General features: G+C 43.3%; 1 protein-coding gene across 4 annotated transcripts in view; it reads right to left on the reverse strand.

The window, feature by feature from the left end:
* arhgap44a (Rho GTPase activating protein 44a) overlaps positions 1-19816 on the reverse strand; it is a 48648-nt gene extending 28832 nt beyond the window's left edge. For all 4 annotated transcript variants that reach the window (XM_084071326.1, XM_084071328.1, XM_084071327.1 and 1 more), the window contains exon 1: positions 19545-19816. In XM_084071326.1, the coding sequence (XP_083927452.1) occupies positions 19545-19597 (53 nt within the window). In that variant the 5' untranslated portion in view covers positions 19598-19816. The remainder of the gene's footprint in view (positions 1-19544) is intronic.
* Positions 19817-27509: the final 7693 nt, after the last annotated feature.

Genomic DNA, 27509 nt, shown 5'->3' on the forward strand with positions numbered 1-27509 from the left:
AGGGAAGAAGAAACTGAACTGTGCACCTACAGTATGAGAGCATACATCTGGGGTAATCCTAAGATGAAATATTTGCACTGTTTCGCTATATGAGCTCATGATGACACATACATACAGCGTGTATACCTTTGATTAGTATATTATAATACCTCACTGGGACTCTGAGGCCCTCTCTATAAGACTTACATCAATCCCTGTTGCATTGTGTCTTTGCCAAAACATTTCCCAATACCACTGAGCAGCTGAATGCTTTATATTGAATAAAGGCCCAGCTGTTTTGTATTATAAGTAGAAGTTCCATTGAGTGTATTTTTTATATGATAAACTCCTGCGAGACTGGTCAGGACTCATCTTGCATGGGCCAGATCCAGATGTGCTGTGTGCGTGTGCGTGTGTGTGCGCGTGCGTGTGCATGTGTGCGTCATCATCACAGATCCGCTTGTCCATGCATGTGCGACCTATGAGCAGGACGGTACGCATCATGAGCTGTCAATCAAATCCGTGACCGCGAGAGCCTTCATTCTAGGAATGAGACGATCACACAGTGCACGACACTGGACCAGTCTGAAGCTGCAAGGAAAACTGTCCTTTCTTCCCTTTGCAAACCACTCACTGTCACATTCTGTTCCCTCAAATAATACCATTGTTGAGGACATTCTTATTTTCACCATTAAAGCTTGTTTACAAGTGCTGCCGACCAAGCTCAACTTGGCAACCTGGCTGGTACCCATCAGAACATGACACATACTGTATCCTACACCCAGTACCACATGACAAAGAGACAGTCGCACACATCTTAAATGGCTGCAGCCACTATAAAGGACTGTACGTTGCCAGACATGACTGTCTGGTTCATCTGGTCTCAGACAAGATCAGAGAAGTACAGGAAAGAACAACAAAAATGTATAAAAACAGCACTGTAAAACTAGACTGGTTTGATCCCAATGACACACATGTCAATTCACTGCAAGATATTCCAAATAGCCCAGATTTTGTGTTCATTAATGAAATTTGAAAAACCGTTACTATCTTTGAAATAGGCTGCCTATTTGATTTGTATGGACACTTATTGTTTTACATCCAAACTTATGAAATATCAGCCTTTATAACTGTCTTGTGTTTGGGAGTCTGGGCCACGTTCACAAACTTGTGCTCCGTGGTCTGCGACTGGGAGGATTGCAAAAGGCAAATGCAAATGCTGTCTCAGTTATCATGGGCAGTCTGTCTATCTGGAGAAGACGATGTTTCATTTATCCTTGAGTAGCTAAGGGGGGAGAAAAAAAGAAGATTTCAAATTTCAATCAAATTTCTGTATATAGTAGTATGTCATCAATGTCTTATCTTTTTGTGTGTTATTAAACATGTGCAGCAGTTGGCCGTACAATGTAACCTTCTTCTGATCAGTGTTTGGATCTACAGTATCATGTATTGCACTTTTTGTGCAGATCCAAATAAAATAATTCAAAAGTGTGTGTGTGTGTGTGTGTGTGTGTGTGTGTGTGTGTGTGTGTGTGTGTGTGTGTGTGTGTGTGTGTGTGTGTGTGTGTGAGCGTGTGTGTGTGCACGTGCGTGCGTAGTAGAGTAGCAGGTGTGTAATAGTACTGTATTGGTCATTCTGTGACTGTGTCTGTGCTTGTGTTAATTTCTCTGACCAATGATCTTGGTGAATAATAACACATCATGTTAATTAATTAATTAATTAATTAATAACAAGGGTAGCAGCAGATGCCTCAATGTATGTTTGTTACGCTTTATCGCTTGAGCGAATCCGATGGCAAAGCAGAAAACAAGCAGGACAGCGGTGATGTGAATGAGCACAGGCTCCCACTGAGAAGCAACTGTACATCCTGCTGCGAGTCCATGCAGAAGGACAAGGGACTCAGCCACAGCACAGACTGAAGGAAATGGCATACGATGATAAAGCCACTCATCCAGAACAGTGAATGGGCCATTAGCTTGGAAAAGGGCACACCACTGCATCCCATAAATATGTGTGTAGTAGGAGGATCTGCCAAATGAAGAGCAGGGCAAGAGCCCTGAAACGACATGTTCATTTATATCAGATCGTTAATTATATTAATTATATCAACGCTGCTCGGCTGTCAAATTGTGCTGATGCACAAATGGCTAAAGTTCAGCATAGTTGGAGAAACAACCTCTTTACTCAGAGCACCAGAACATGTGTCTCCTCAAAGCAACATTCCAGGGACTATCAGGACTGCCCAATCAGAGCGGAGGATAACATGTACTTCCTGTTCAAAATGAGCTGCTGGCTGACGGGGCAGAAATTACCGGGATATACAGTCTGACCTCTCAGCAGGGTTAATATGAGTCAAAACCGGGCCTGTAGACCCCCCAGCAATAGCCCACCCCGGCTATGAAGACTCTCTTCCCACCTCCCTTCCCCTCCCTGTCTGCACAGCCCACTTCCTAGTATTGTGCCAAAACCGTGCCAATCAGAATAATAGGCATTTTCTGTCATTTATTTAAGAACAAAAACGCACTTCGCCTCTCTGCCGACTAAGAGAATGGGCTCTGGCAGATTCGTCTGGTTTCCAGGCAAGGTTTACTTATAGCAGCACTAGAATAGGCATCTGCTCTATTATTCAAACGGTGAGCCCAAAATACATCAACACATTCACAAGGCTGAAATGCTATTTTCATGTAGGATGCCTCTATTACAAAGCTGTCCATCACAATGGACAGCTCTTTCTTATCCAATGCATCCTGCATTGTACGCTCTTGTTTTGAAGACAATTGCAATGATGGCTGGAAACAAAAGCATTCCAATCTGTCCATTTAATGCTGATATGCAGTCGTTAATGGATGTTCTACGTATATACATTGTGGCCAACTGGAGAGATAATGAGCTCTGACGAGCTCAGTTATTAGCATCCTCATTCTTAGTGCCAAGATGGGCGTGTAGAGAATAAAGCCATGGGAATTGGGTCAACCCATGTACTGTTGGATCTAATCACAACCAGCCTTTTGGAAAACCGCTCTGTTCTGCTCCCTGGGCCTGCAAAGACAAGCACTGTGTGCATGTGTGCGCGCAAGGGGAAGAGAGAGAGAGAAAGAGAGAGAGAGAGAGAAAGAGAGAGAGAGAGGAAGATTCAGTAGAGAGAGATTTCTGGCATGACGCTGCAAGTGTGATTGCAGATTGCCAATCGCGAGGCAAAGGAAGACGAAAATAGCTCGGTAGAAGCACTATAAATTTGGCACAGCTTTTCCACGTTGCTGCCGAGGTTGCTGCCGCAGCCTCAACAAATCTCTTGAAAAAAATATGTTTTTCATTCTTTAACTTGTACAAACAATCTAATCTTTCGTGGAGCAGAGTGTCACACATCTTCCATGCTGAGTGTGTAGCCGGGGGAGGTCTGCGGTCGCAGCTGTGAGCCCATCGGAGTGTTTCTGGTCTTCCATTGGCTCGTTGAGGTGTCCATGGGAGGGCATGGCAGCTGAGGGAGACCAGCGGGGATCCGGCAGCGCAGATGTGACAGCCGTCCATGAGGAAGCCCGAGATGATGGCGAAGTTAGGAGAAGTGCATGTCTTGTTTGGAATGAGATGGATGGACGGACGGATTGACGGATAGATGGACCGTTGGATGGCTGGACAGACGGATGGACGGACGGATGGAGGGATCAAGGGCATCAAGGGCTCTCTTGTGATAAGCTAACCCATCGTGCCTTCAAAACAAGAAGACAGCATGTGTGTGTGAGTGCGTGTGTGTGTGTGTGGGGGGGGGGGGGGGGGGGGGGGGCGGGGGTGAGAGAGAGAAAGAGAGAAAGGGGGAGAGAGAGACATGGAAAGAGAGAGAGAGAGAGAGAGAGAGAGAGAGAGAGAGCTGGTATTCACATTCATATTTTCAACTCAAGACTTTAAACAAGGAAAGCCAACCTTATCATCAAAAAGATTGCAGCCTATCTGAGCAGATCTGTTCAAAGACAGACAGCTTTTTCTCTCTTTGAGCATGTTTGTTTTCAGACGGAAGGCATTTCCTCCCAGGATATCGGCATAGCACATAATCAGCCCATCAAGACGAGTGCCGAAATGAAACGGCACTGCATTGGCTGGAAAACAGGAAGTAACGGAGCTGGTTGGTCTTATATAGAATCCTAATGTAAAGCTGGGGAGAGGTTGCTGAGTTGAAAAGTGATGATGTCTAATTTATGCTCCATGTACGACGTGTCGCAGACCAAAAATAACAGATCTACAGTATAAGCTCACAACACATCATAGCCGCGATGTGTTGTTAGCTTGTCGATCGGCTATTGTCAGCGCACAACACCGTTGTACAACGAAGTACAAAACGGGCTTGAGAGTCCTACCAACAAACACGGCGTGCAGAGTGAGTCCTGAGAGGAAAGTAAATACAGGGGAAAGTTGGCAGTCTTGTGGGTGGTGTGCTCGCCATGGGGCACAGGACTCTGCCAGGTCCGTGCCAAACCATCTGCCACTTCACAGCCATTCCTTTACCTGAGGCAGCTAATGATTCAATAATGTGCATGCACACACACACTCACACACATACAAATCAACGGACGCACGCACGCACGCACGCACGCACGCACGCACGCACGCACGCACGCACGCACGCACGCACGCACGCACGCACGCACGCACGCACGCACGCACGCACACACAGATGCAGAAACTGTATGAATACACAGAGTGAAACACTGATCCCTGAAACTAATAATAAATTAATTGGCTTTCAACATACTAAATTCAAACATGGACAGTAAAAACGTTGCTGGTTTATGTAATCCCTCAGAGGAATGAATATCTACAAAGCTATTGCAGCATAAACATGGGGCGCCTGCAGACACTGGAGGAAGACGAATTAGCTAAGACAATATTTACCCAGACAGACCGAGGACTAGAATATGAAGAACACCCTCTCTGTCTCGGATGGCAACATTAACAAAGTACTGATAAGAAACCAAAAGTGATTCAGCTTCAGGACATTTTGGGTTCAACTTACAGTATATTTCATGGCCAATGTGCACGATTACCCTATGCTTGTACCTTCATTCATGTTCTGTCTACCTTCACTGTAATTTGAGTAAAATGACAATGTGAAAAAGACAACCATTTCAGCTGTGCATTCCATAGAAATATGTCTCATAGGATAGACATTTTCATCTCAAGATATGTGACTATCGGAGAGCCGGGTGCTCAGCCCTCCAGCACAGTGCATGGTTTATGAAAGCATGAATAATGCATGTGGATAATAATCAAATGCAAATCAAATAGCTTCCCCAGTCCTGAGCATATTGACTTGGTGTCCAGCCAACGCTGTGATTTGACACTGCCAACGTACAGGTCTGTGCTCAGCAAGTTCAGAGGTCCTCCTGACCCACACACACTGGCTGGTCAAGCTCTGGTTTCCTTCTAGGTCCATCCACAGCCATAACCTAGCTAACAAAGGCATGCTAAGGCTGATTTATACTTAGTATTGTGCCAGTGTTGCTCACCAGAAATAGGCGATTTACAGTACAAGCTCACAAGATGTCGCAGCGCTATCACTCAATATTTAATCGTGAGATTATATCCTTGTTTTTATTTTAATATAAAAATCAGAGGGTGCAATCTTGCGATTAAATGATAGGAATGGTGGCTCTGGGCCTCACTGAGACCCAGAGCATTGTCAAAAGATCCATAGTTGAACCCCAACCCCAAACACACACGCACACGCACGCACACACACACACACACACACACACACACACACACACACACACACACACACACACACACACACACACACACACACACACACACACACACACACACACACACACACACACACACACACACACACACACACACACACACACACACACACACACACACACACACACACACACTCCACTCAATGCCAGGGCTCTCTGTAAACATTTCTCCTTTGAACATTTTTTACACCCCCTCCCTCTCAATATCTTTGCTGTGCTGCAAAAAAAAGGAGAGGCCCACATGATTTCCTCCCTGAAATGACAGGGCTGATAGCTGACGGGCACGGTGCAGCGATGCTAAGGTTACTAAAACAGAACAACCCACTTACTGTATGTACTGTTACTAGTTGTCCAGCAAACTGGGTCACAGCTTTGTTAAGTATGCAAGAATAACTGTGAGCAGAGTGCATGCCCACATATGTGCGGCGGCACGCGTGCGCCCACGCACACGCGCACGCACACGCTCACACACACACACACACACACACACACACACACACACACACACACACACACACACACACACACACACACACACACACACACACACACACACACACACACACACACACACACACACACACACACACACACACACACACACACACAGTGGGGGTGGGGGGGGTGCAGAGATAGAGATGGAGGAGAGAGGGAGAGAGAGAGAGCCTGCAGCATCCAGTAGCATGAAATTAGAAACAAGCAATGAGTTAGCAATGCTAACTTTATTCATGTAGAATTTACGCTCAAAATGACTGTTTACACACGTGACATCTGTCATACAGTGCCTCACACACCACACACACTTGTTTCCTAAAGTTTAGTGTGTGAAATACCTAATAATATACAGAGCAAACACAATGCCGCTCGATGCCGCTATGTATAATTTCTGTTGTATAGCTCTGATATTTAACAGGATACAACTGCTGACACCATACCCGTGTTCCTAGGCAACCACATGAATTCTTCTCCACCTACCCCTTTGAGGGGGTGGGGTGTGTGTGTGTGTGTGTGTGTGTGTGTGTGTGTGTGTGTGTGTGTGTAGGGGTGCAACAGTTAATCGAACTCATCGATTTGATTGATTATAAAATAATGATCGATAATCGATCATTTAATACAATTATTGATTCATAACTGATGTAATTATAGGCAAAAATATGTTCAAATATTAAATAAAAACTTTAATACAGAAAATAGCCGATCTACCGTATAAACTAACAACACGCTGTGAGCTTGTAGATTTTCCCATTTTTGCACGACACCATTACAAAATAGGGCTTAAGTGGTTAATCGATGTGTTGATATAAAAAAATATATATTACTATTTGATTAATCAAAAAAGTAATCGATAGAACAATCGCTAAGAAAGTAATCCATGGGCAGCCCAATGTGTAGAGATCCCAGTAGACTAGGCTCCTGTGACTACTAGTTTGCATACCCCTGATTTCATTATACAGAGCCATTGCACCCAGAGGTGTGGCTCGCCTGCAAGACATCAAACAACATGAAACAATACCTTTTCTATGCTGCTGTTTTGGGTTGACACTTCACCCTGAATGGGTGGGTCTGGGAGAAAAGCCTATTTAAGTCTGTGCTGGCCATTGCTTCAATTGAGTCCGCATGCATGTCCCATTGAGAGGTGTATGTTCACTCCACTGTATTAATACTTTAAACTCTCTCATACTTTGGAAACTGAATTTTTGTCTGTCTCATTATTATTGTGTTGATGGGTGCCCCATCCAGATTCTGCTTTGACATTTTGCATGACATAAAACAGCACAAGTATAAAAGAGATGAGAGAGGTAAACAAAACAGGAAGTGATTATGTGGTGGATTAGCGCTTCCTGTGTGGAGTCTATTGACTGGCCATTCATGAATGGAAGGAAGTGGGCATATTGAGGCAGGGAGTCGCCCATCAACGCAGCCTTCGGGGATGTTATTCCCAACAGCAACGCCACATGCTGTTGCTGCTAGCTCATTGCACAGATCACAGCTAACTTGACAATGACCTCATGGACCACCGGAGAAGAAGAGCTTTAGTACTTAACTGACTTTACTTGGATAATATTTAGCTTCATACTGAACATGAATCATGTATTTCATAGACGTGGGCTAAGCCCAAACTTTAGACCAGGGGTTTTCAAACGTTTTCATCACGTCAAGGAACCCCCAAATCGATTTACATCGGGCCACGGACCCGATTTCAAAGCATGTTTTTGGTTTAAATTATATTGTCTAAATCAGTGGTTCCCTACGTTTTCTAGATCAGAGCCCACTGGAAACTCTCAGAAGCGTTCGCGGACCACCCATCTGGCCACTTAACAAGGCAGCCGTTCAACTAAGTGGTCAGATGGATGGACCGCATGCATTTTCAGAGTGTCTTTGTTTAATGATCAATCAATTTATTGTGTTCCTGCTTGGGTCAATGGAACTTAAGGCAGTATACTTAAGTTCCTATTTATTGGTAGCACAATGAAACCGCATTTTTCAAGGTTTTATGGAAAAAACACTGTGAGATTTGTTTTTACATTCGTTTTTTTTTAATATAAATATTGTCAATAAAATCATAATGTTTTCCCAATTATTTGGGGGTCCGCGCAATATTCTCACGGCCCACAAGTAGGTCTAATTATATTGTTACATATTGTTAGAATAGTCGCTGATACAATTTTGGCATTGTAATAATGTCAAGTAAATTGAATTATAGAGAAATAAAACTACTCCTCATGGCTGGGGACCCCCTGAAAGCCCCCCTCAAGCACCCCTGGGGGTCCCTAGACCCCATTTTGCGAACTACTTCTATAGGCTATAGATGGATACTTCTATAGGACATATAGGTGGACAATGGTCACAGGAGGAAAAGTATTACTTTCACTCTTTTGCACGTTAATGTTTCTATGAGCGTGTACAGTACTTAGCTTATGCTGTGTGGATGGAAATAAAGAAAGAAAGAAAGAAAGAAAGAAAGAATGAATGAAAGTTAATTGGATCTACGGTATACTAAAATATGTAATGTAAGCATCATTATGTCTCTCTGAATAGATAAATGTTATATACCGGTACTTACAACTGCAATTGGGATCTGCTTTGATAAACTCTAAAACTCTAGCTAAAACTCTATTTAGCTACTAGTGGTCAATTAACCACTTAAACCCTCTAGACCAGCGGTCTTCAACCGGGGACCCGGGGGGCCCTAGTAGGGGGTCCTAAGAGATACTGCAGGGGGGCCGCCAAATCTTTGTGTGATTGGGACTTTATTGGTTCACTAACCACTTGAACCCAAGCATCCCTATTCTGGGGGGAACATTAGCCAAAAATAGCAGATCTACAAGCTCACAACGCATCTGCGACGTGTGTTGAGCTTGTAGATCTGCTATTTTTGGTAAAGAGGATTGCTTTACAGGGAAAAAGGAGCAGACCACATACACAGCCAATGGTCAAGTTTACAAAGTATTGAGGGTTTTAAGTGGTTAAATGTCTGAAAACACACATTTAACATGAATCCAATATGTAGTGGGGGGGGGGGGGTCCCTGCTTCATCTCTCTCTCTCAGCTAAGGGGTCCTTGGCCTGAAAAACGTTGAAGACCCCTGCTCTAGACTGTAAACTGGACCTGAGTTGACTCTGCACTATGGGGCGTTTTTTCCCCCCGTCTACACCAAATCTCTTCGCCAAACATTGCCTCAGAAGGCGTCGCGCTGCAACGCGCTCTGAGCTCGTACATAACCGGCTATTTTTGCCTAATGTTCAACCCCAGAATATGGATGCTGGCTGGGGTTCATGTGGTTAACCAAACGAAGAAGGCAGAAGGGTGCTCATCGATCCCTGCTCCAGACCCATAATTGCTGCTGCATGGCTGCGAACCGTCGCAGCTTGGATGTGTCTGACTCATTAGCTCCAAAACCCTGTCGTCAGGCCCTGAGGTCACTTCCTGTCGGCGCTGAGCTCATACATGTGCAACAGACTGACGGTGACCTCCTCCGTGGCAACACCCATGGGCGTTCTGTAAGCCACGGCGCTGAACCCACTTCACTGTAAGTAATATGCATCAGGTTGACATGGACGGATGGAACATCACATCACACTCACACATGTGCACACGAGAGTGAGATTCATTCAAGTCGCAGTCAGGAAGCCTTACACACAGTAAAATCCTCAGCGATAATTTATCCACTTGTACCTCTGAGCGTGTATACATTTAATAAATAGACCGTTGTGGGTCCATTTGGCTCCATGTATGTGTATACTTCTCAGAGTTAAATTAACACTCAGGATTTTACTGTGCAGGGGCTCTTTAAGCAGTAGAATCAGTGACATGGAAAGGGAGAGACAGCCCTGCTGTCTGCTATTACATCATTTCTCTTTTGAGGGCCAAAATGGCTTCTTGACAAAGGCTCTTTATTACAAACAAACTACCCAGCAGAAAGTTGTCTCTGAGAGGCACTGCTGTGGTTACTATGGGAGGGTTATCGTAATGCAGTGATTTCGGGTCCATGACATTTTTCATGTCAACGACCCGCAATTTGATATGCGATTAGACCGCGGGCCACAATTTCATCTCTGGGACAAAATCATCAGAATTATTTTATTGTTAGACTTGGTTTGGTCATTTGGTCCATAATTCCTTTATTTACTGTAGGTATAGAGATAACAGTTCAACTCTGATCAAAACGTACGTTCTCTAGTTGTATTAACTTGTACATGATGTAATGATGTAAGGTGAACATTAACTATCAATCATTTAGCTGGGAAGCTAGCTGGGACCCCTGGGGGTCCCCATGGACCCCACGTTGACAACCCCTGTCCTAATGGAACCTCTGATAGTTGCAGAGCAATAGCAATATAGTAATATCTATAGAAATGGATGAGTACACACAGTGGGGTGTATGTACTGTACAAGTGATGACTCAATTGTGATTATGAACGACTACTACTGGCACCCAATAAGACCCTGCGTCACACGAGAGGGCCTTCGCTGGATAAATAGGACGTGGAGACAGTGGTGCTTGTCACAAAGAGCTTGACAATGTGATGAGCAAGAACCTCCACAGAGGTGTGTTAAATAGAGCAGTGAATCATCTGCTGCGGTGCTGCGAAGGCCAGATCTCCATGATGGCGCTGTCCTTGCTCTGCTAAACCAGAAGAGAGGATGTGTGGGAGGACAAGAGGAGAGAGGAGAGAGGCAGAGGAGGAGGCCAAGATGAAGGAACACACAACAGCCAGATCACTTTGCTGCTCTGTATGTAATAGGGTTACCTCCCACGGCGTAACGTTACCTGTCTGCCTGCCATATGCTCCCTGGTACAGCACTCCTGCCAAGACAAAGGCATCGGTAAAAAAGTCCAGCTACTTTCACCACTTAAACCCCTTAGACCAGTGGTTCCCAAACTTTTTCAGCTGAGACCCAAAAGATACATTTGGTGTCTCCCCCGGGACCCAAACTGACAAAAATACATTATGAATTTACAGTTACAGTCCTACTTAATAGTGAAAATAGTACATCTGCAAGCTCACAATGTGTCGCGATGTGAGCTAGCAGATCTGCTATCACTATTTATCAAGCTTATTTTTATGAATTATTTTTGAGCGGTGTAGCCGCTCCTATAAGTGGGGTTGGGACACCTCATTAGTACACCCTTCGCTGTACTGTGATTGGCTCATAATAGCACACCCCTCTACATTAGTACACCCAGCTGTGCTGTGATTGGCTGACTCTATTGGCTGACTCTATTCAGCACTGTGATTGGCTAGCGAGACACATGATGAAATGAATAACCTATAAATAGGACTATGCACTTAAAAAAAAACTTTTTTTTAAAAGTGAGCTTCCATCACTGTGATGACCACACCACTCACTTCACACTGGGTGTGATTGTTTACACTGTTGAAATGTTTCTGAATATTTCAGAAGAAATATGATTAAAAAAAGCATTGTGACCCATAGACCCATAGATAGACCCAAGATGGGTCCACCACCCAAAAATGGGTCCCGACCCATTGTTTGGGGAAACACTGCAATAGACTTAGATGGCTGATGTCCCCCAGGGGTCTATACTAGTAGTCCCCCTCCTTTTCTCCCTCCATACATACAGTATACAGTAGATCTGCCATTTTGCTGAATGTTTGCCTATTATGACATTCCCAGAATAGGGATACTACATGTGGTTACAAATGTACAGCTAAGTTACTAGTATATTCTTCAAAAGAAGTAACTGATACACTAAAAGCTCTCTTTCAAAATAAGTAGCCAGCTACACTACAAGTTACTCTGGTAAAATAAGTTAGCATTGAAGCTACTTTGTACCTAATGTGGACATAATTATGACATTGAATAATTGAATAAAATATTCAAATATGTAAGTAAGCTACAAATAAAATGGCTGGAGAATGCTCTTCTATTCTATTCTATTCTTTTCTATTTGATGTCAATGAATGTACCACTGAAAATGTAGTGATGCAGCTTTTGCCAAGCTACAAAGCTATATGGTGAAAATAAATTGCTGAACTACTTGAAAGCTACATTATACTTAAAGTAGTGAAGCTATACCACTAGCTACTGGGAAATGTAGTTAAGCTAAGCTAAGATTAAGCTAGTAGCTTAGTTACTTATATACTGTCCATTGTGTTCCCAAATGCAAGAAAGCACATGAAAGCGCAACATAAACGAGGTTGAATCAAAGGTGCCAAGGAGCCTTTGTCATCAATAAGGTCCAATCTTTCACCAGCATGCACTCAAATAGTAGTGCAGGACATGTGGCCACACATGCATAGTGTGCACAATTCTCCCCACCTCACACACACACGCACACACACAAGCACACGCACACACGCGCACACACACAAACCCTTGGACGTTTGCATGTTGTCATCAAAACACTGTGAAAGGCCAACATAGACCTAGTAAACAGAGAGAGGTGTGAGAATCCGCTACTCATCTGCCACACTTCCAGTTGCTGCAGTTCTCTCATAATCGTGCCATAGTGTTGTCCAGAGGAGGCCTGCACTATCTGAGTGGGTGGGGTGGTGGTGACTGATGCAGTGTGGATATGAGTGCATGAGACGGAGGATGTTAAGGGAGCTAGGTAAAGGAGGGGGCAGGGTTTCCCTTGACAAGTATGCAAATATACAACCCACAGATTCAACCAGTGAGGCATGTATTTGAATGATCTCTTCCTTCCCTTTATCGCCTGACTGTCACTGTCGCATGCAGACTGACGGATACTGTCTACCGCATGTAAGGCATGAATTATTGTTATAAGCTCACAGCGTTCAGTCTTTTCACAGGCTGTCCTAGACCTAGATAGGGCAGTGAGATGGGGAATTGGCTAAGTGAGAAATGGGTCAAGAGAAAGGGAAGGGAGAGTGGAAACTAGCTGAACCACACTTTTATTTTTTTCTCCTGGTTTGCTTGCTGTATATATGTCAGGAAATTAACAGACAAATCACCTCAAATGTAGTACATAATATGGCTTTACCGTTTAAAAGGTCAGTAACTTGATTACTATTATCTTCAAACGCCTAAATATGATGTCAACGTTCCTTTGTCTCTCCTCCTATTGTTCCACACAGCATGGTCTTCTTCTTCTTTAGAATATGCATGGCTGCACATCTTCCAATATGAAGTCTCAAGGATTGGTCAGGCTAGTCATCATGTGACATGGACCCCGCCCAGGCAGGCAGAGAGCCTGGGAGATGCTGACACAGCACCCATGACCCACAAACCCCCCCACCCTCAATCCTCCTTCCATTTAAAACACGCACACACACACACGCACGCGCACACACACACGCACGCACGCACGCACGCACGCACGCACGCACGCACGCACGCACGCACGCACGCACGCACGCACGCACACACACACACACACACACACACACACACACACACACACACACACACACACACACACACACACACACACACAATGCAGTCAATGCAGCCAAATTTCTTAGTACCGATTTGACACTAGACCATTTCCAGGATGGCAAAGATTCATGGAGTCTAATACAGGGGACTACGGACTGCTCAGCAACATTGACTTGGCTCCCTTGAGACTGCTCCATTAGGGGTTGCACAGGTCAACCACTCACTCTCCGCAACATTCTAATGTGATGTATGCTCTGTCGTACCACAAAGTATAAAATGGGCTTGAAACTGTTTCATCTCATTGTGAGTCATGAGTCTGAATTAGGCTTCATGGCAAAACGGTACAACTGATGTCTCACACGGGGAGCTGAATGTTCCGTGAGCACAAGTAGATGAAGTAGTAGTAGAACAAGAAGTATTAGGTGGGGATCAGGATCCAATTAAAACTGTGACTTCACTGCCCTCCATGTCCTCAGATTGTTTCATAATGTCATAATGTTTTGAATACACAGAAACCCAATGGAGAGGGAGAGAGAGAGAGAGAGAGAGAGAAGGGGGCAGTTTGGTGTGGAAGCCCAAGGCGTATCTCCATTACAGTCAACATAGCTCATTGCCTGCCTTGACACTCTTAGTCAGTTTATTTACCATCCTCCATTAAAACGACGGTGCAGTTCTCTCTCTTCCGTACAGAAGGTGAGCTGCAGTGATTTTGTTAAGTGAAAGACAGCTACAGGGGTACGAGATGTAACATGTCATGTCTCCTCGTTGTGCGAGTCGCTTCATTACGGTTGACCGTGACCATACTGTAATTCATCATGCACACAGTTATCTGGCACACACACACTGATGCAGAGTGCAGAATTGGAGTCCCAGCAAATCATGCATTAACGCCGCACACCCTTGCATGCACGCACGCATGCACACACACTTTCGAAGTAGGCGGTAGTTATATCCTGTCCTGAAGGGACACTGCTTCCCTTCAACTCTGCTTCCTCCAGCTATCCCACGCCTCAGCAGAACGCCCACTCTCCTCCACCAAAATATGAATGGGGAGCAGAGGACACAGAGTCTATAAATACAAGCACGGTGACATTACAGCAAGACACAGGTAGCAGCAAGCTGGCCATACGGGGAGAACACAGACTTGGGACAGTCATTCGTACCAGTAGCCATCATCAGGCTCCACCACAACCAAGCTTGACCCCTCCAGTCCATAATATAAGACCTGCACTCTCTGTTCTTCTGTTCTATGGGATTTGTGACTCCTGCTTTAACTCTGGCACTGTGTTCTTTTAGACTGCTGACTCTGGCTTTGACTCAGGTGCACTTGCCCATGAACTACTAGGATGTACAGTGCAGATCCCTGACAGGTGCCTGTTAAGAATAACTGATGAGAGACTTGCATATATGCCTAATTATATATTCACTGTTGATACATATATTATCCAGACACTCACTGTTGAAGCCTGCACTGTACATCAGTGGTTCTCAAACTTTTTCATGTCAAGGACCCCTAAATTGACACTTATTAGCCCACGGACCCCCATTTCAAAAGATATGCCAGGGACCCCCATAAGAGAAGATTCTTTTACGGCTCTACCAGTGATTCTCAACCATTTTAATTTCAAGGACCCCCAGTTTGACATGCATTAGGGCTACAGACCCCCATTTAATGGCATTTCTATCACTTGGACCGCAATTTATATTGTAAAATCTATGTCAATGTAACTCTGAGAGTGTACAAATGGAACCAAATGGACCCGTTAGGGTCCATTTGGTTCCATTTGTACACTCTCAGAGTTACAGACCCATAAGGGTCCATTTGGTGCCTAATCTATCATTTAGCTGGGGACCCCCTGGAACTCCCTCAAGGACCCCTGGGGGTCCCCGGACCCCACTTTGAGAACCAAGGTTGTACATAATGTATATTAATTATCATACTCACTGTATAGACTGCACATATATTCACTCTCATATTCAATGTTGATAGTCTGCACATATTTGCCTTCATATACGTGATAGGAATGTACATTCATGACTTAAACCAGACCTACTGTTTGATCACTGAACTACCCAACTACTTTTATGTACCTGAAATTATGGACTGATGTTTACTGACCAGCTGAACAATGTTCCTGTTTATGTATGTATAATGTACCCAGACATTATGAGTATGATTTTACGAGGACTCAGCCATTAGCCTGACTGGACCGCTGACCATTACCATTATTATGATGATTTTCGTTTCTTTGCTTTCCATGTATCTGTATGGAATGTACATTTATAATCACATGTATTGATACTGTATAAGTATATTAACCCATTCATTCAGAGACCCACTGCACGTGTCTTATGTCAGAACCTAAGTCTAACTATTTTATTTTGTATCTTTATTTCATTTTTTATTGGCTCTTGACTCTAATCTGTTTCTGTATTTCATTATAACTGCTGCTACTGCTATGCCACCTGGATGCCCCCCAGGGAGCTAATCAATAAAGGTTTATCCTATCTTATCTTATCTTACATGCAGATACACACAGTGATGGTCTACATAACAGTGCAATTGTATCATTTTGAGTTTCATGGTTACAAGATTGAAGGTGATTCATATGACCTGCACTAATAGCCCACACAACATGTGATGCATGTACATTGTGCTATTTAAAATGTGTTTATAAAATAATCTACTCACGTCATACATTGTAATTACCTGACAGAAACCCAAAATACGAATCTAAATGTAATCTTAATGTGTCGCTAACCTCTGCACTAAATCAGTGAGAGTGGTGTAGAAGACCTGTGCTTTTCCCCTGCCTCTCCATCTTTCCCAGTACGACCAACAACAGTCCTCAAGGTCACACACCTAGAGTGTCATTACCTTTTTCCCCGCCCCCCCACAGTGCCTGATACCAACATGCAGCAATAGAGCAGTGGTTCTCAACCTGTGGGTCGGGACCCCCCCCACCCCCCCCTACATGATTTTTTTGAGGGGGGTCCCCAGATGACAGTGAAGTGACAATTTAAGGACTTTTAAGACCTTTTTAATACCTAAGAAAAAACTATACTATAAAAACTGGTCAAATATTGGCCAAATTGTACAATTGACCAAATAATATAATATGTTGTTTACAAGCTCACAACGCCGCCTCGCGTTGTGATCTTGTAGATCTGCTATTTTCACAATAAGTATCAGTGGAACCCAGTCAAACTAAATTGAATGCCCCAACTCCTACATTCCAAGTGCTTGGGTGGGGGGTCCCCAGTTCAAATATGATTATTTTGTGGGGTCACGGCCTGAAAAGGTTGACAACCACTGCAATAGAGCATTAGATGGCTGTTTGACTGTAGTGGCCACTGGGGTAACAAGTGGCAGTCTTGGGGTTGCACAGCACAGTACCCTGGGTATCTGGGATGCAACACTTCTCGGGCAAGCAAGGAGCATGTGTTTGCTCATTATGGCACAAGACGGAACAGACAGAAGCACCTCAGCAGGTTCCTTCTGCCCACCCCGGACTGCCCATCTTGGCAAAGAGTCAGTGGAATGTGAATAATGAAAATGTTATGGAATAAGAATATGATGATGATGCCCTTATGGGGCGCAGCAGCAGATGCATCCACTTCATGTGGGCAGTGAATACAAATGAGGTGGTGCACAGTTAACTATAATAATTGTGCGCGCACGCCCACACAGGTGCACATATAAACAAACCCGAGAAATGCCCCACCAACCACACACACGCACACGCACACGCGCACGCGCACGCACGCACACGCACACGCGCACGCACACACACACACACACACACACACACACACACACACACACACACACACACACACACACACATGCATACATGTAACCGACCACAAAGCCCACAGATACACATACTCTAAATGATTCACACAGAAATGGCTAAAAAAAGACCTTAAGAAAAAAGCGGGCCATGCCAGCGGCAGCTGTCAGGCGTTGTATACTGTTAGTGTAGGCCCACCACTGGTGGCAGCCAGGGCAGGGAGAGCGTTGCCTTGCAGAGCCTGTATTTACTGTGAGGGGTGTCCCCCCCTCCAGAGTGCATGACAAGCACAGAGCCTTGTACTCATAATGACCCACACCTCCTTGTCCTAATCCCCCAATACGGAGCGGAGAGCACCTTCTGGCCCCCGCGCTGCATGACAAGCTGCTCTGCCTCTACTCCCTGGGAGGTGAACAAACAGGGTGGTGGTGGTGGTGGTGGTGGGTGGGGAAGTGATAAACACACTGCCCATATAGCAGATCTACAATCTTACAGCGTGTTGGAGAATGCTGCGAAGCATCGCCAGCTTGTAGATCGGCTATTTTTCGCCCAAATGATTGCGCCAGAATGGCGAAGCTGTAGGGTTCACGTGGTTAGAAAGGTCAAGCGTCAAGCAGAGCATGTTCATGTCAGTGAGGTGTGAAGTTACAGACACTATGATGTGGGAGTAGCATCTGTGTAACCACTTTAACCATTATTTTATACTTTGGCTATTCAAAAAATAGCAGATATACAAGCTCATAGCACTTCGTGCCACTTTGTGCCACGCTATGAGTTTAATAGATCTGCTATTTTTTTTTAAATCATGAAAATTTGGCATATACTGTAGAGGCCATAGAGTTTCTACTTCACTCCCTGCATGGTACATCATTTCAGAGAGAGATTAACAACTGAGGATTTGACTGTCTGAGAGGAAATGGATCATAGGAACCTCAACCTACTTTATCTATAACAGGGGTCTTCAACGGAGGGTCCGGGACCCCTACGGGGTCCTCAGAGCTACTATAGGGGGTCCGCCAAATCTTTGTGTTTTTTTACATTAACCACTTGAACCCTAGAATTCCTTTTCTGGGGGGAACATTAGTCGAAAATAGCAGATCTACAAGCTCTCAACACCTCGTGCTGAGAGCTTGTAGATCGGCTATTTTTGGCAAAGAGGCTATAGGCGTAGAGGGAAAAAATAGCAGACTAAGTAAAAAATAACTTTCATCTGAAACACAATTTTATACCATATAGAGTAGGGGGTCCCTGCTTCATCTCTCTCTCAGCTAGGGGGTCCTTGGCCTGAAAACGTTGAAGACCCCTGATCTATAAGATTCAATCTTCTCTAGTGTGTTGTTTAGGGATTCCCCCAATACCTTAAACAGGCTATTTTACAAAATGAAAATATATTCATGGCAACAGAAATTGCAAATTATGTTTTTTTGCTCATGAAAACAAAGCAAGCACACAGCAGCAGCAGCTCCAGAGAGAAGACGACCTTCATGTAGGCACAGATTTGCTAACAACACACACCTATGAGGTGCTCCCCCTGGTCCACAGCTGACATTACTGCGTAATGAAAACATTGCGCCTTTGCAGCCGAGTCGACACCGCATCAGTCTGCATCATATGCACCTTTGACAGGTCCGGGTGACAGCGGGAGGCAATTTTCAGCATCAGCACCGTGCCCATTTATTATGAACTTTCTATGAGAGCCGGTATTAACGTGAAGCATCATTTCACTGGGATGATGAGTCAGTGGAGGAGTGTGTTGTATTATTTCCAGTATTTCAGTGGAGTGGTCACTGCCACTGGTCAGGTTGTATTGTAGCTCTTACTGTAGGGCAGCAATGCGCCTACACGCTGCTGCCTATGCGGTATAATTCCAATAGCCATCATTACGCAAAGGAGTGCTGTTAAATGCAATGCATTGGGAATATAGCCTTTTCTTTTGTTCGATTGTGTTGTCATCCCGGTTGCATTGCTTCATTTTCTATTCTGTGCCTATATTTAAGCATCATTGCATGTAATAAAAATTACATTTTGCATGGTTAAGAAGTGCGACCAGCGCCGTATAGCCTACAGTACGCAGCAGGAGCGGTTTCTTTTCCTTTCACTTGTAAAATCCGATAATAAAATATATCCAAATGGAAACAGATCACCTACCTTCCCACCGTCTGGTTGGCGAGCTGTCGCATTCGGTTGAATTGCTTCTTCATCTTGTATCTTCTGCGTTAACAACACCTACAGCAGGGGAAAAGATACCGCATTTCTCTAAAAATAACGGCCTTTGCTCCACAGAGGCACAGTAAACGATCCACTCTATCATCACATTGTCCTTCCCTCATTGCAATCGGCAACACGGTGTAAATATTGGAAATTACATATTTTCAATGGATTCTTTCCCATTTTCTACATCTGTCCCATGGTCTGCGCAGGGATGCTGGTCTGGACCGCTATGGGCACTTGGGCAGAGCGCGACAGCACAGTGACAAGTAGTAGTCGCTATACAGCAATGCAGTGTGGGAAATGTAGTCAACCAAAGCCGTTACAAACTAATACAAGAACGCTCGCCCCAAAACACGCTCACCCCCGGGTCTAATCCGGCGACCTCGGAACGGTCGCCGCCACAACCAGGTATTGCTAAACGTATATAGCCTCAGTAAAACTATGCCTAAACACGAACACCTAACCGTATTCCTAAACGTAACCTCAGCTCAGTAAAGCTATGCCTAAACCTAGCCGTAGGCCTATTCTCCTAAACTTAACCTCAGTAAAACTATCCCCAAGCCTAGCCTAACCTAACCCTAAACTTACTCCTAACCATAACCTCAGTAAAACAAATACAAGAACGGCTGGGGGTGAGTGGTCCGCAAAAGAAATGGGGTATGTTTTGTTTTGGGGCGAGCGTATGGGCTTAAATTAGTGCCAATAATATTTTGTACTTGTAAAAATAATTTGTATTTGTAAACACATTTTGCATTTGTAAAAAAAATATTTGTACTCGTAAAAATAATATGTACTCGTAAGAATATTTTTTGCATTCGTAAAAAAAATATTTGTACTCGTAAAAATAATATGTACTCGTAAATAAAATATTTGTCTTCGTAAATAACATATTTGTATTCGTAAATAAAATATTTGTATTCGTAAATAAAATATTTGTCTTCGTAAAACAAAGTTTTGTATTCGTAAGATAAAAATGTGTGTTGTAATTGTAGAATTACATTTACAATGAACATTGTGACCAGAAAAAAACAACAGCTTGCGCGCTCGAAGATCTGTTCTACGGATTGCAAAACTTTATTTTTGGCACTCTGCACTTCCGGGTCTGAGCCAATCACGTGAGGCCTTTTCCACTACCCAATCATAAAGCTCCATAGGTCTCCATGGCAACATGGCAACCGGGGTTGCCATGTTGCAACCCCAAGAGTTTTAACTGCAACATAATTCCATTGCTCAGGAAATAAACAATGGATTACAATAATATAACATTCCCTACAATCAGTAACATGTAGGTGATACCTATGTATATCAAATATGGTTTTATTGAAAGGCAATCAAAGGCTAGATCGAGTTTAAAAAAGCAAACAGGTCACGTCTGGGGGCCTCAGTGCGGCTGCAGAGTTTGATTGAGTGTGAGACTAGGACCCACATGCCATATGTCAAAATGAGCGGCTTCATCGGGAATCGTGCGCGTGTATTTTGCTAAGAGATTGGTTACATAGTTTAATTGATATTAATTCATTAGTGCATTAAATTTCCCCATCCACTTTAATGGGAAAATTAAAAAACTCGATTTCAAGTATTTTTTTCCAGAAACTGTAAGGGCTAGAGTTACAAGACTTGGAGGGGAGGTTCATAATTTAATCCGAAATTATCAACAAAAAGAAATACACCAGTCGGCCTCATGGTGGCGCTATAAAAGCCCCCTTTACGTTTTGGCCTATAACTCTTGAACCGTAGGTCGTAAAATAAAAATCTAACTCCCCATATAGGCCACGCCCATTTGCGTCAGGATAGATTTTCCGCCATTTTGAATTTTCTTCAAAACACACTTTTAGCTCCTCCTCCCACATATTTTGTCCAGATTTCACAAAAATCGGTACACATGATCTCTGGGCCCATGCGATAAACATATCCAAACGGCATTTTGATAATCCTTACTGTTCGTCCGTAAATGGCTTCCAAAGTTAGTGGGAGGGGCCTGTTTTACCAAAAACGCCAGAAATCACGAACGATCCGGTCAATCCCAAATTTAAATCACATGTCGAGGGTGGTTTACTCAACGAATCCCCAAAAGCATTTCCACTTTGACCCATAGGGGGCCTCACAAATGCACAAAACGTAACCGTTTGATGCAAAAACATGATTTTTTGGTGGAACGATCCTTTCAAAATGTAATAAAAGCGATATCAGGAGTGACGTGACAATATGATTGGCCCGTTACATTTCTGGGAGGGGGCTATTTATTTAGTGGGAGGGGCCTATTTCTTAAAATCAAAACAGCATGTATCACGAAGGCAGGATCCGATCGGCACCCGATTCGAATGGCACGTTGCGCGGCCTGCGACGGTATTCCTCCCGGCGTATCCCTCGAGTCCCGGCGGCCGAGACCCGCGACCGGCATCGGCGCAACCACACTTTGCAATTTCCCAGAATTGCTACGCGTCTAGTTTTTATTAAAGTTGGAGACCTCGCACGGTAGTGGAATGTTCGGTCTATGAGCAGAGCAGCCCGCGTGTCAAATCGTTAGAGAGGGGAAAAAAAGTCACTTAACACTCTGGACCACCCTATAGTTGCATTACCTAGTTACTTTTAGTTAGCAGAAACAAAATAGCAGTTTCATGTTTTTGGTAAAAATGTACCTTTGAGAAAATGACGTGAACAAACACGGCTGTATTTGGGTAGGTTCTTGAACGTTAAATCTTTGTGTGGTACAGCTGAGATCCAAGCCATACTACGTCTCTTGAATAGCCTACATTGTTAGCCTCACACTGTATTCAATCTTGAAGAGGAGAGCTGCGACAGCTTTCTCATAGACCAGCCACACATGTGCAGTGTGCAATGATCACTTATGGTGACCACCCGCCCCGAAATTCGCGGGACAGTCCCGAAATTGAACCCTCTGTCCCGCGTCCCGCACAAGCAGAGCAATGTCCCGAAAATCAAAGATATGAAAAAAAGAAGATTTTTTTTTTGATAATAAATCGGTAAAATCAGGCAAAAATAAGAATTAAATAACATAGCCCTAACCTAACCCTAATCCTAACCCTAAAACCGAAATAAAGAAACCAAAAACTGGGAAAAAACGAACCCAACCCGCCCTGAACCTAAAAGAAAAATTGCGCGCGCGCACACACTTCATCTGTCCCTCAATGGGCCTGTTTGAACCCTATCACTATGTAGTCGGCAAAGAAGTTAATGTTTACAAACACAAACCACCTAGTCTTAAGCGTGTCTCTATGTACAGCCTGACCCCTCAAGGGCTGTAGCATCGAAAAGGTGGGCGTGGCGAACTTTTGGTGACGCAACGTTGGTACACCCTATAGGTCAGTAGCAGTGCTGTCAAGCCTATAATGCTGGAGGAGGAGGGGGTGGGGGCTTTTTTGTAAAACAGGCCCCTCCCGCAAATTTTGGAAGCCATTTATGGAAGAACCGTATGGACTATCAAAATTCGGTTTGGAGATGTTTATCGCATGGGTCCAAAGATCATGTGTAGCGATTTTTGTGAAATGTGGACAAAATATGTGGGAGGAGGAGCTAAAAGTGTGTTTTGAAGAAAATTCAAAATGGCGGAAAATCTATCCTGGCGCAAATGGGCCTATATGGGGAGTTGCGTCATGGCCCAAGGAATCTAGGGAAAAAAATATTTTTATTTTACGACCTACGGTTCAAGAGTTATAGGCCAAAACATAAAGGGGGCTTTTATAGCGCCACCATGAGGCCGACTGGTGTATTTCTTTTTTTTTATAATTTCGGATTAAATTATGAACCTCCCCTCCAAGTCTTGTAACTCTAGCCCTTACAGTTTCTGAAAAAAAAAATACTTGAAATCGAGTTTTTTAATTTTCCCATTAAAGTGGATGGGGAAATTGAATGCACTAATACATTAATATCAATTAAACTATGTAACCAATCTCTTAGTAAAATACATGCGCACGATTCCCGATGAAGCCGCTCATTTTGACATATGGCATGTGGGTCCTAGTCTCACACTCAATCAAACTCTGCAGCCGCACTGAGGCCCCCAGACATGACCTGTTTGCTTTCTATACTCGATCTAGCCTTTGATTGCCTTTCAGTAAAACCATATTTGATAGACATAGGTATCACCTACATGTTACTGATTGTAGGGAATGTTATATTATTGTAATCCATTGTTTATTTCCTGAGCAATGGAATTATGTTGCAGTTAAAACTCTTGGGGTTGCAACATGGCAACCCCGTTTGCCATGTTGCCATGGAGACCTATGGAGCTTTATGATTGGGTAGTGGAAAAGGCCTCACGTGATTGGCTCAGACCCGGAAGTGCAGAGTGCCAAAAATAAAGTTTTGCAATCCGTAGAACAGATCTTCGAGCGCGCAAGCTGTTGTTTTTTTCTGGTCACAATGTTCATTGTAAATGTAATTCTACAATTACAACACACATTTTTATCTTACGAATACAAAACTTTGTTTTACGAAGACAAATATTTTATTTACGAATACAAATATTTTATTTACGAATACAAAACTTTGTTTTACGAAGACAAATATTTTATTTACGAATACAAATATTTTATTTACGAATACAAATATTTTATTTACGAAGACAAATATTTTATTTACGAGTACATATTATTTTTACGAGTACAAATATTTTTTTTACGAATGCAAAAAATATTCTTACGAGTACATATTATTTTTACGAGTACAAATATTTTTTTTACAAATGCAAAATGTGTTTACAAATACAAATTATTTTTACAAGTACAAAATATTATTGGCACTAATTTAAGCCCATACGAGCGTTCCCGGCCACCGTTCATTCACAGAGCCAGAGGTAGGCTACTAGGCTACTTCAGCTACTTCAATCATTCGGTTTTCGTGAAATATGTTAGTAGGCCTATACACTAACCTTGCCACAGGACGAAACACAATTACATGGAGCATTATACCCTTATGGTATGTTTACTTCACAGAGCAGAAATATAATCGGATATTGATGTAGTTCTGTATGAGATAATGAATGAGCCTTAGGTTACACCTCCATCCAGTGGCCTCGCTGCGTCAGTACATCTAATACTGTAGCCTCATTATGGCATCTTAAAACTAATGAGTGAATGTGTACTGATAAATGAACAAAACTTACACAAGTATGAAATATTGGGCTCCCTGTTCATGTTGCCTGCCCTATAAGAACCATTTCTCTCTCATCTCATCAACATATTTAACTAGTGTGTTATTCTCTTTACTAATTTAGGCTTACAATAAGTAGCCTAGGTCTATTTTCTTTTCCTTCTTTTTTTTTTTTTTTTTTTACTTGTGTGCTATTAGGTTTAAGATCTTTCAAATTGAATGATTTCTAATGTGTCATCCTGGCCTGTATCTGGTATTGCAATAACTGTCCAGAAGAGAGCAGCCTTGTCTCAAAGAAATACCACTTGGTATCATTATGAGCCTTAAAGCGTCATTAAAACACACACACGCACGCACGCGCACACAAACACACACACACACACACACACACACACACACACACACACACACACACACACACACACACACACACACACACACACACACACACACACACACACACACACACACACACAGTCTGGACACAGTAAGGGTTTACTTGAGTACTGCACTAAATAGCATGAAAGCGTGAAAATAGCATTGTATGGTGGAGCATAAGGCTTTGTGTTATAATTTTGATCTGGTTGAACAGTGGCCTCAACCCAACAGAATGCTCTCTCTCTCTCTCTCTCTCTCTCTCTCTCTCTCTCTCTCTCTCTCTCTCTCTCTCTCTCTCTTCACAGCATATCTGCAACATCATATTAAGCACAGCATAAGTATATAAGTATCAAGATGCCTGCTGTCCATTGTTGTATGCTTAAATAGGTTTAACGTGGTTAAACATATTTTGATGCTATTAAGCAATTTTGCTAGGGACCCCCTGGAACTCCCTCCATTTAAAAAAATGTCTTCCATGCCAATGATGACCTGATTTTGACTTAACAGGATAAGAGCTGTTTCCCAAATGCCCTTTGACATTAACACTCTAATAAAGACACTGCGAGACAGGTATTCAAACCTTATAAACCAGGTACCAAACAGTGGCGGATACGTGCCTAATATTATTTGAGGAAAATGTCCATCACAAGCCCAGGGGTTGATGACCCCTGCTTTAGGAACACAGATGTTTGTTAAAGAAAATGTCAACCTTTTTTAAATAAAACTCAGTTGAGAGGCATATTTCTGCTGGCAAGTGACTTTGTTGTAGGATATTATATTTTTTATTATATTTTGTTTCATGTTCTCAATTTAACGCTGGGGAAAAAAAGTAGCTGAGCTACTTTTTCTATGTAGCTGTAGCTTTACAAGCTACATTTCTCCAAGGGTAGAAATGTAGCTTGATCAAGCTACTGCCATGGTGAACTACTTGTAGCTTTACGCTTTTAGTAGCTTTCCCAACACTGCACAAGGCTTTGTAAAGCCTGTAATTAATTACATGCCCAAAGTAGGGATGCCATTTTGAAAGAGTTTAATCAAAATTCTTCTCATATGATCACAATATTTAACAGTGGCGCTAGTATGTCGTTTTTACTGATTTACAATTAGTATTTTATTATATCCATTTTCTTTTCTTAACTTGTGTGCGAGGTTCAGAGGATTGTATATCAATTTGATTTCTGATTTTCTAATGCTGACTGCCTCTTGTGTTGTTTTAACTGTCCAGTAGAGAGCGGCCTTGCCTCAACTACCCCTCAGCATCAGTGAGCCTTGTCTAAAAGGAGCTACCATATTGTTGAAGCATCATTACACTGGCTGATCATTTGCTGGTTGTATATAATTCCCTAATTAATATCACATGCAATTTTGGGACATTTGATCTGCCAAGAATATCCTGAATCTGAAACCCATGTACAGTACATGTGTTCACTTGGGGAGATGCAGTGCTGCTTGAATTGTGTTCTAAAAGGAGCAGAAACATCTTGTGTGAAATCTCCCAGATTAGCTCAACAGGGGCTATATTGTGAATAATTTAGATTATTATCATTTTTTTTACATAAATCTTCTCCTCTGGGGGTCCCTGGCACAAAACCTGTTCAGATGGGGGTCCTTGGCTAAATACATATCAATTTGGGGGTCCTTGACGTGAAAACGTTTGAGAAACACTGGTTTATACTGGTGGGACTGCATGGGGGGGATAAAAAAAATGAATCATGGTGAGCTCTGGTTCTAACTGTCATGTTAACAGAACCGAGAAGTCACAAGACCAATGCCCTCAGGCCCAGAATCTTAACCAAATGAACCCTAGCGGCCCTATTCTCGGCATGTCACAATGAGCGAACATTCGGCGAAAATAGGTGAACATTTGGCGAAAATAGGCAAACATTTGGTGAGAATAGCAGATCTACAGGCTTATAGGTTGATTCTTTTTTCTATTTGACATCCAATGAAGTATATAGGATTTAAGTCGTTTTAAGACTCAGTGGGACAACAGGTGGGCTAATCACCAACTACCACAGTGTTCTGAGACCTCAGGGGGTAAGTGATACTGAGAAATGACTGCTCTCCGGGCCATTATTGCTTAAGCATCATTAATCTTCCACATTGGAAATTGAGGAAGGGGGGGGGGGGTCCCGTGGCCTTGATCTCGACCTCCTGACCTTGTCCCAGCATTTGTTTTCATTAGCCCCCACACAGACAAGCAGGCCGGTCCCAATCCAGACAACCTATCCCCACACCAACACTCAGTAGTATGTCTGAAACCATCTCAGGGCGTCAGGGGGTCCTGTCAACTCCATATTTCAGGCCCCCCCGAGGGTCCCTGGACACTTCTAAATCAGTATGGATGATCATCACATGATCCGCTGTCCTGGTTCAGAAACTCTTTCACCCAAAAATCCCTCTGAAATGAAG

This window comes from Gymnoscopelus microlampas, assembly GCF_963454915.1.
Source record: "Gymnoscopelus microlampas genome assembly, chromosome: 11".
Classification (NCBI taxonomy): Eukaryota; Metazoa; Chordata; class Actinopteri; order Myctophiformes; family Myctophidae; genus Gymnoscopelus; species Gymnoscopelus microlampas.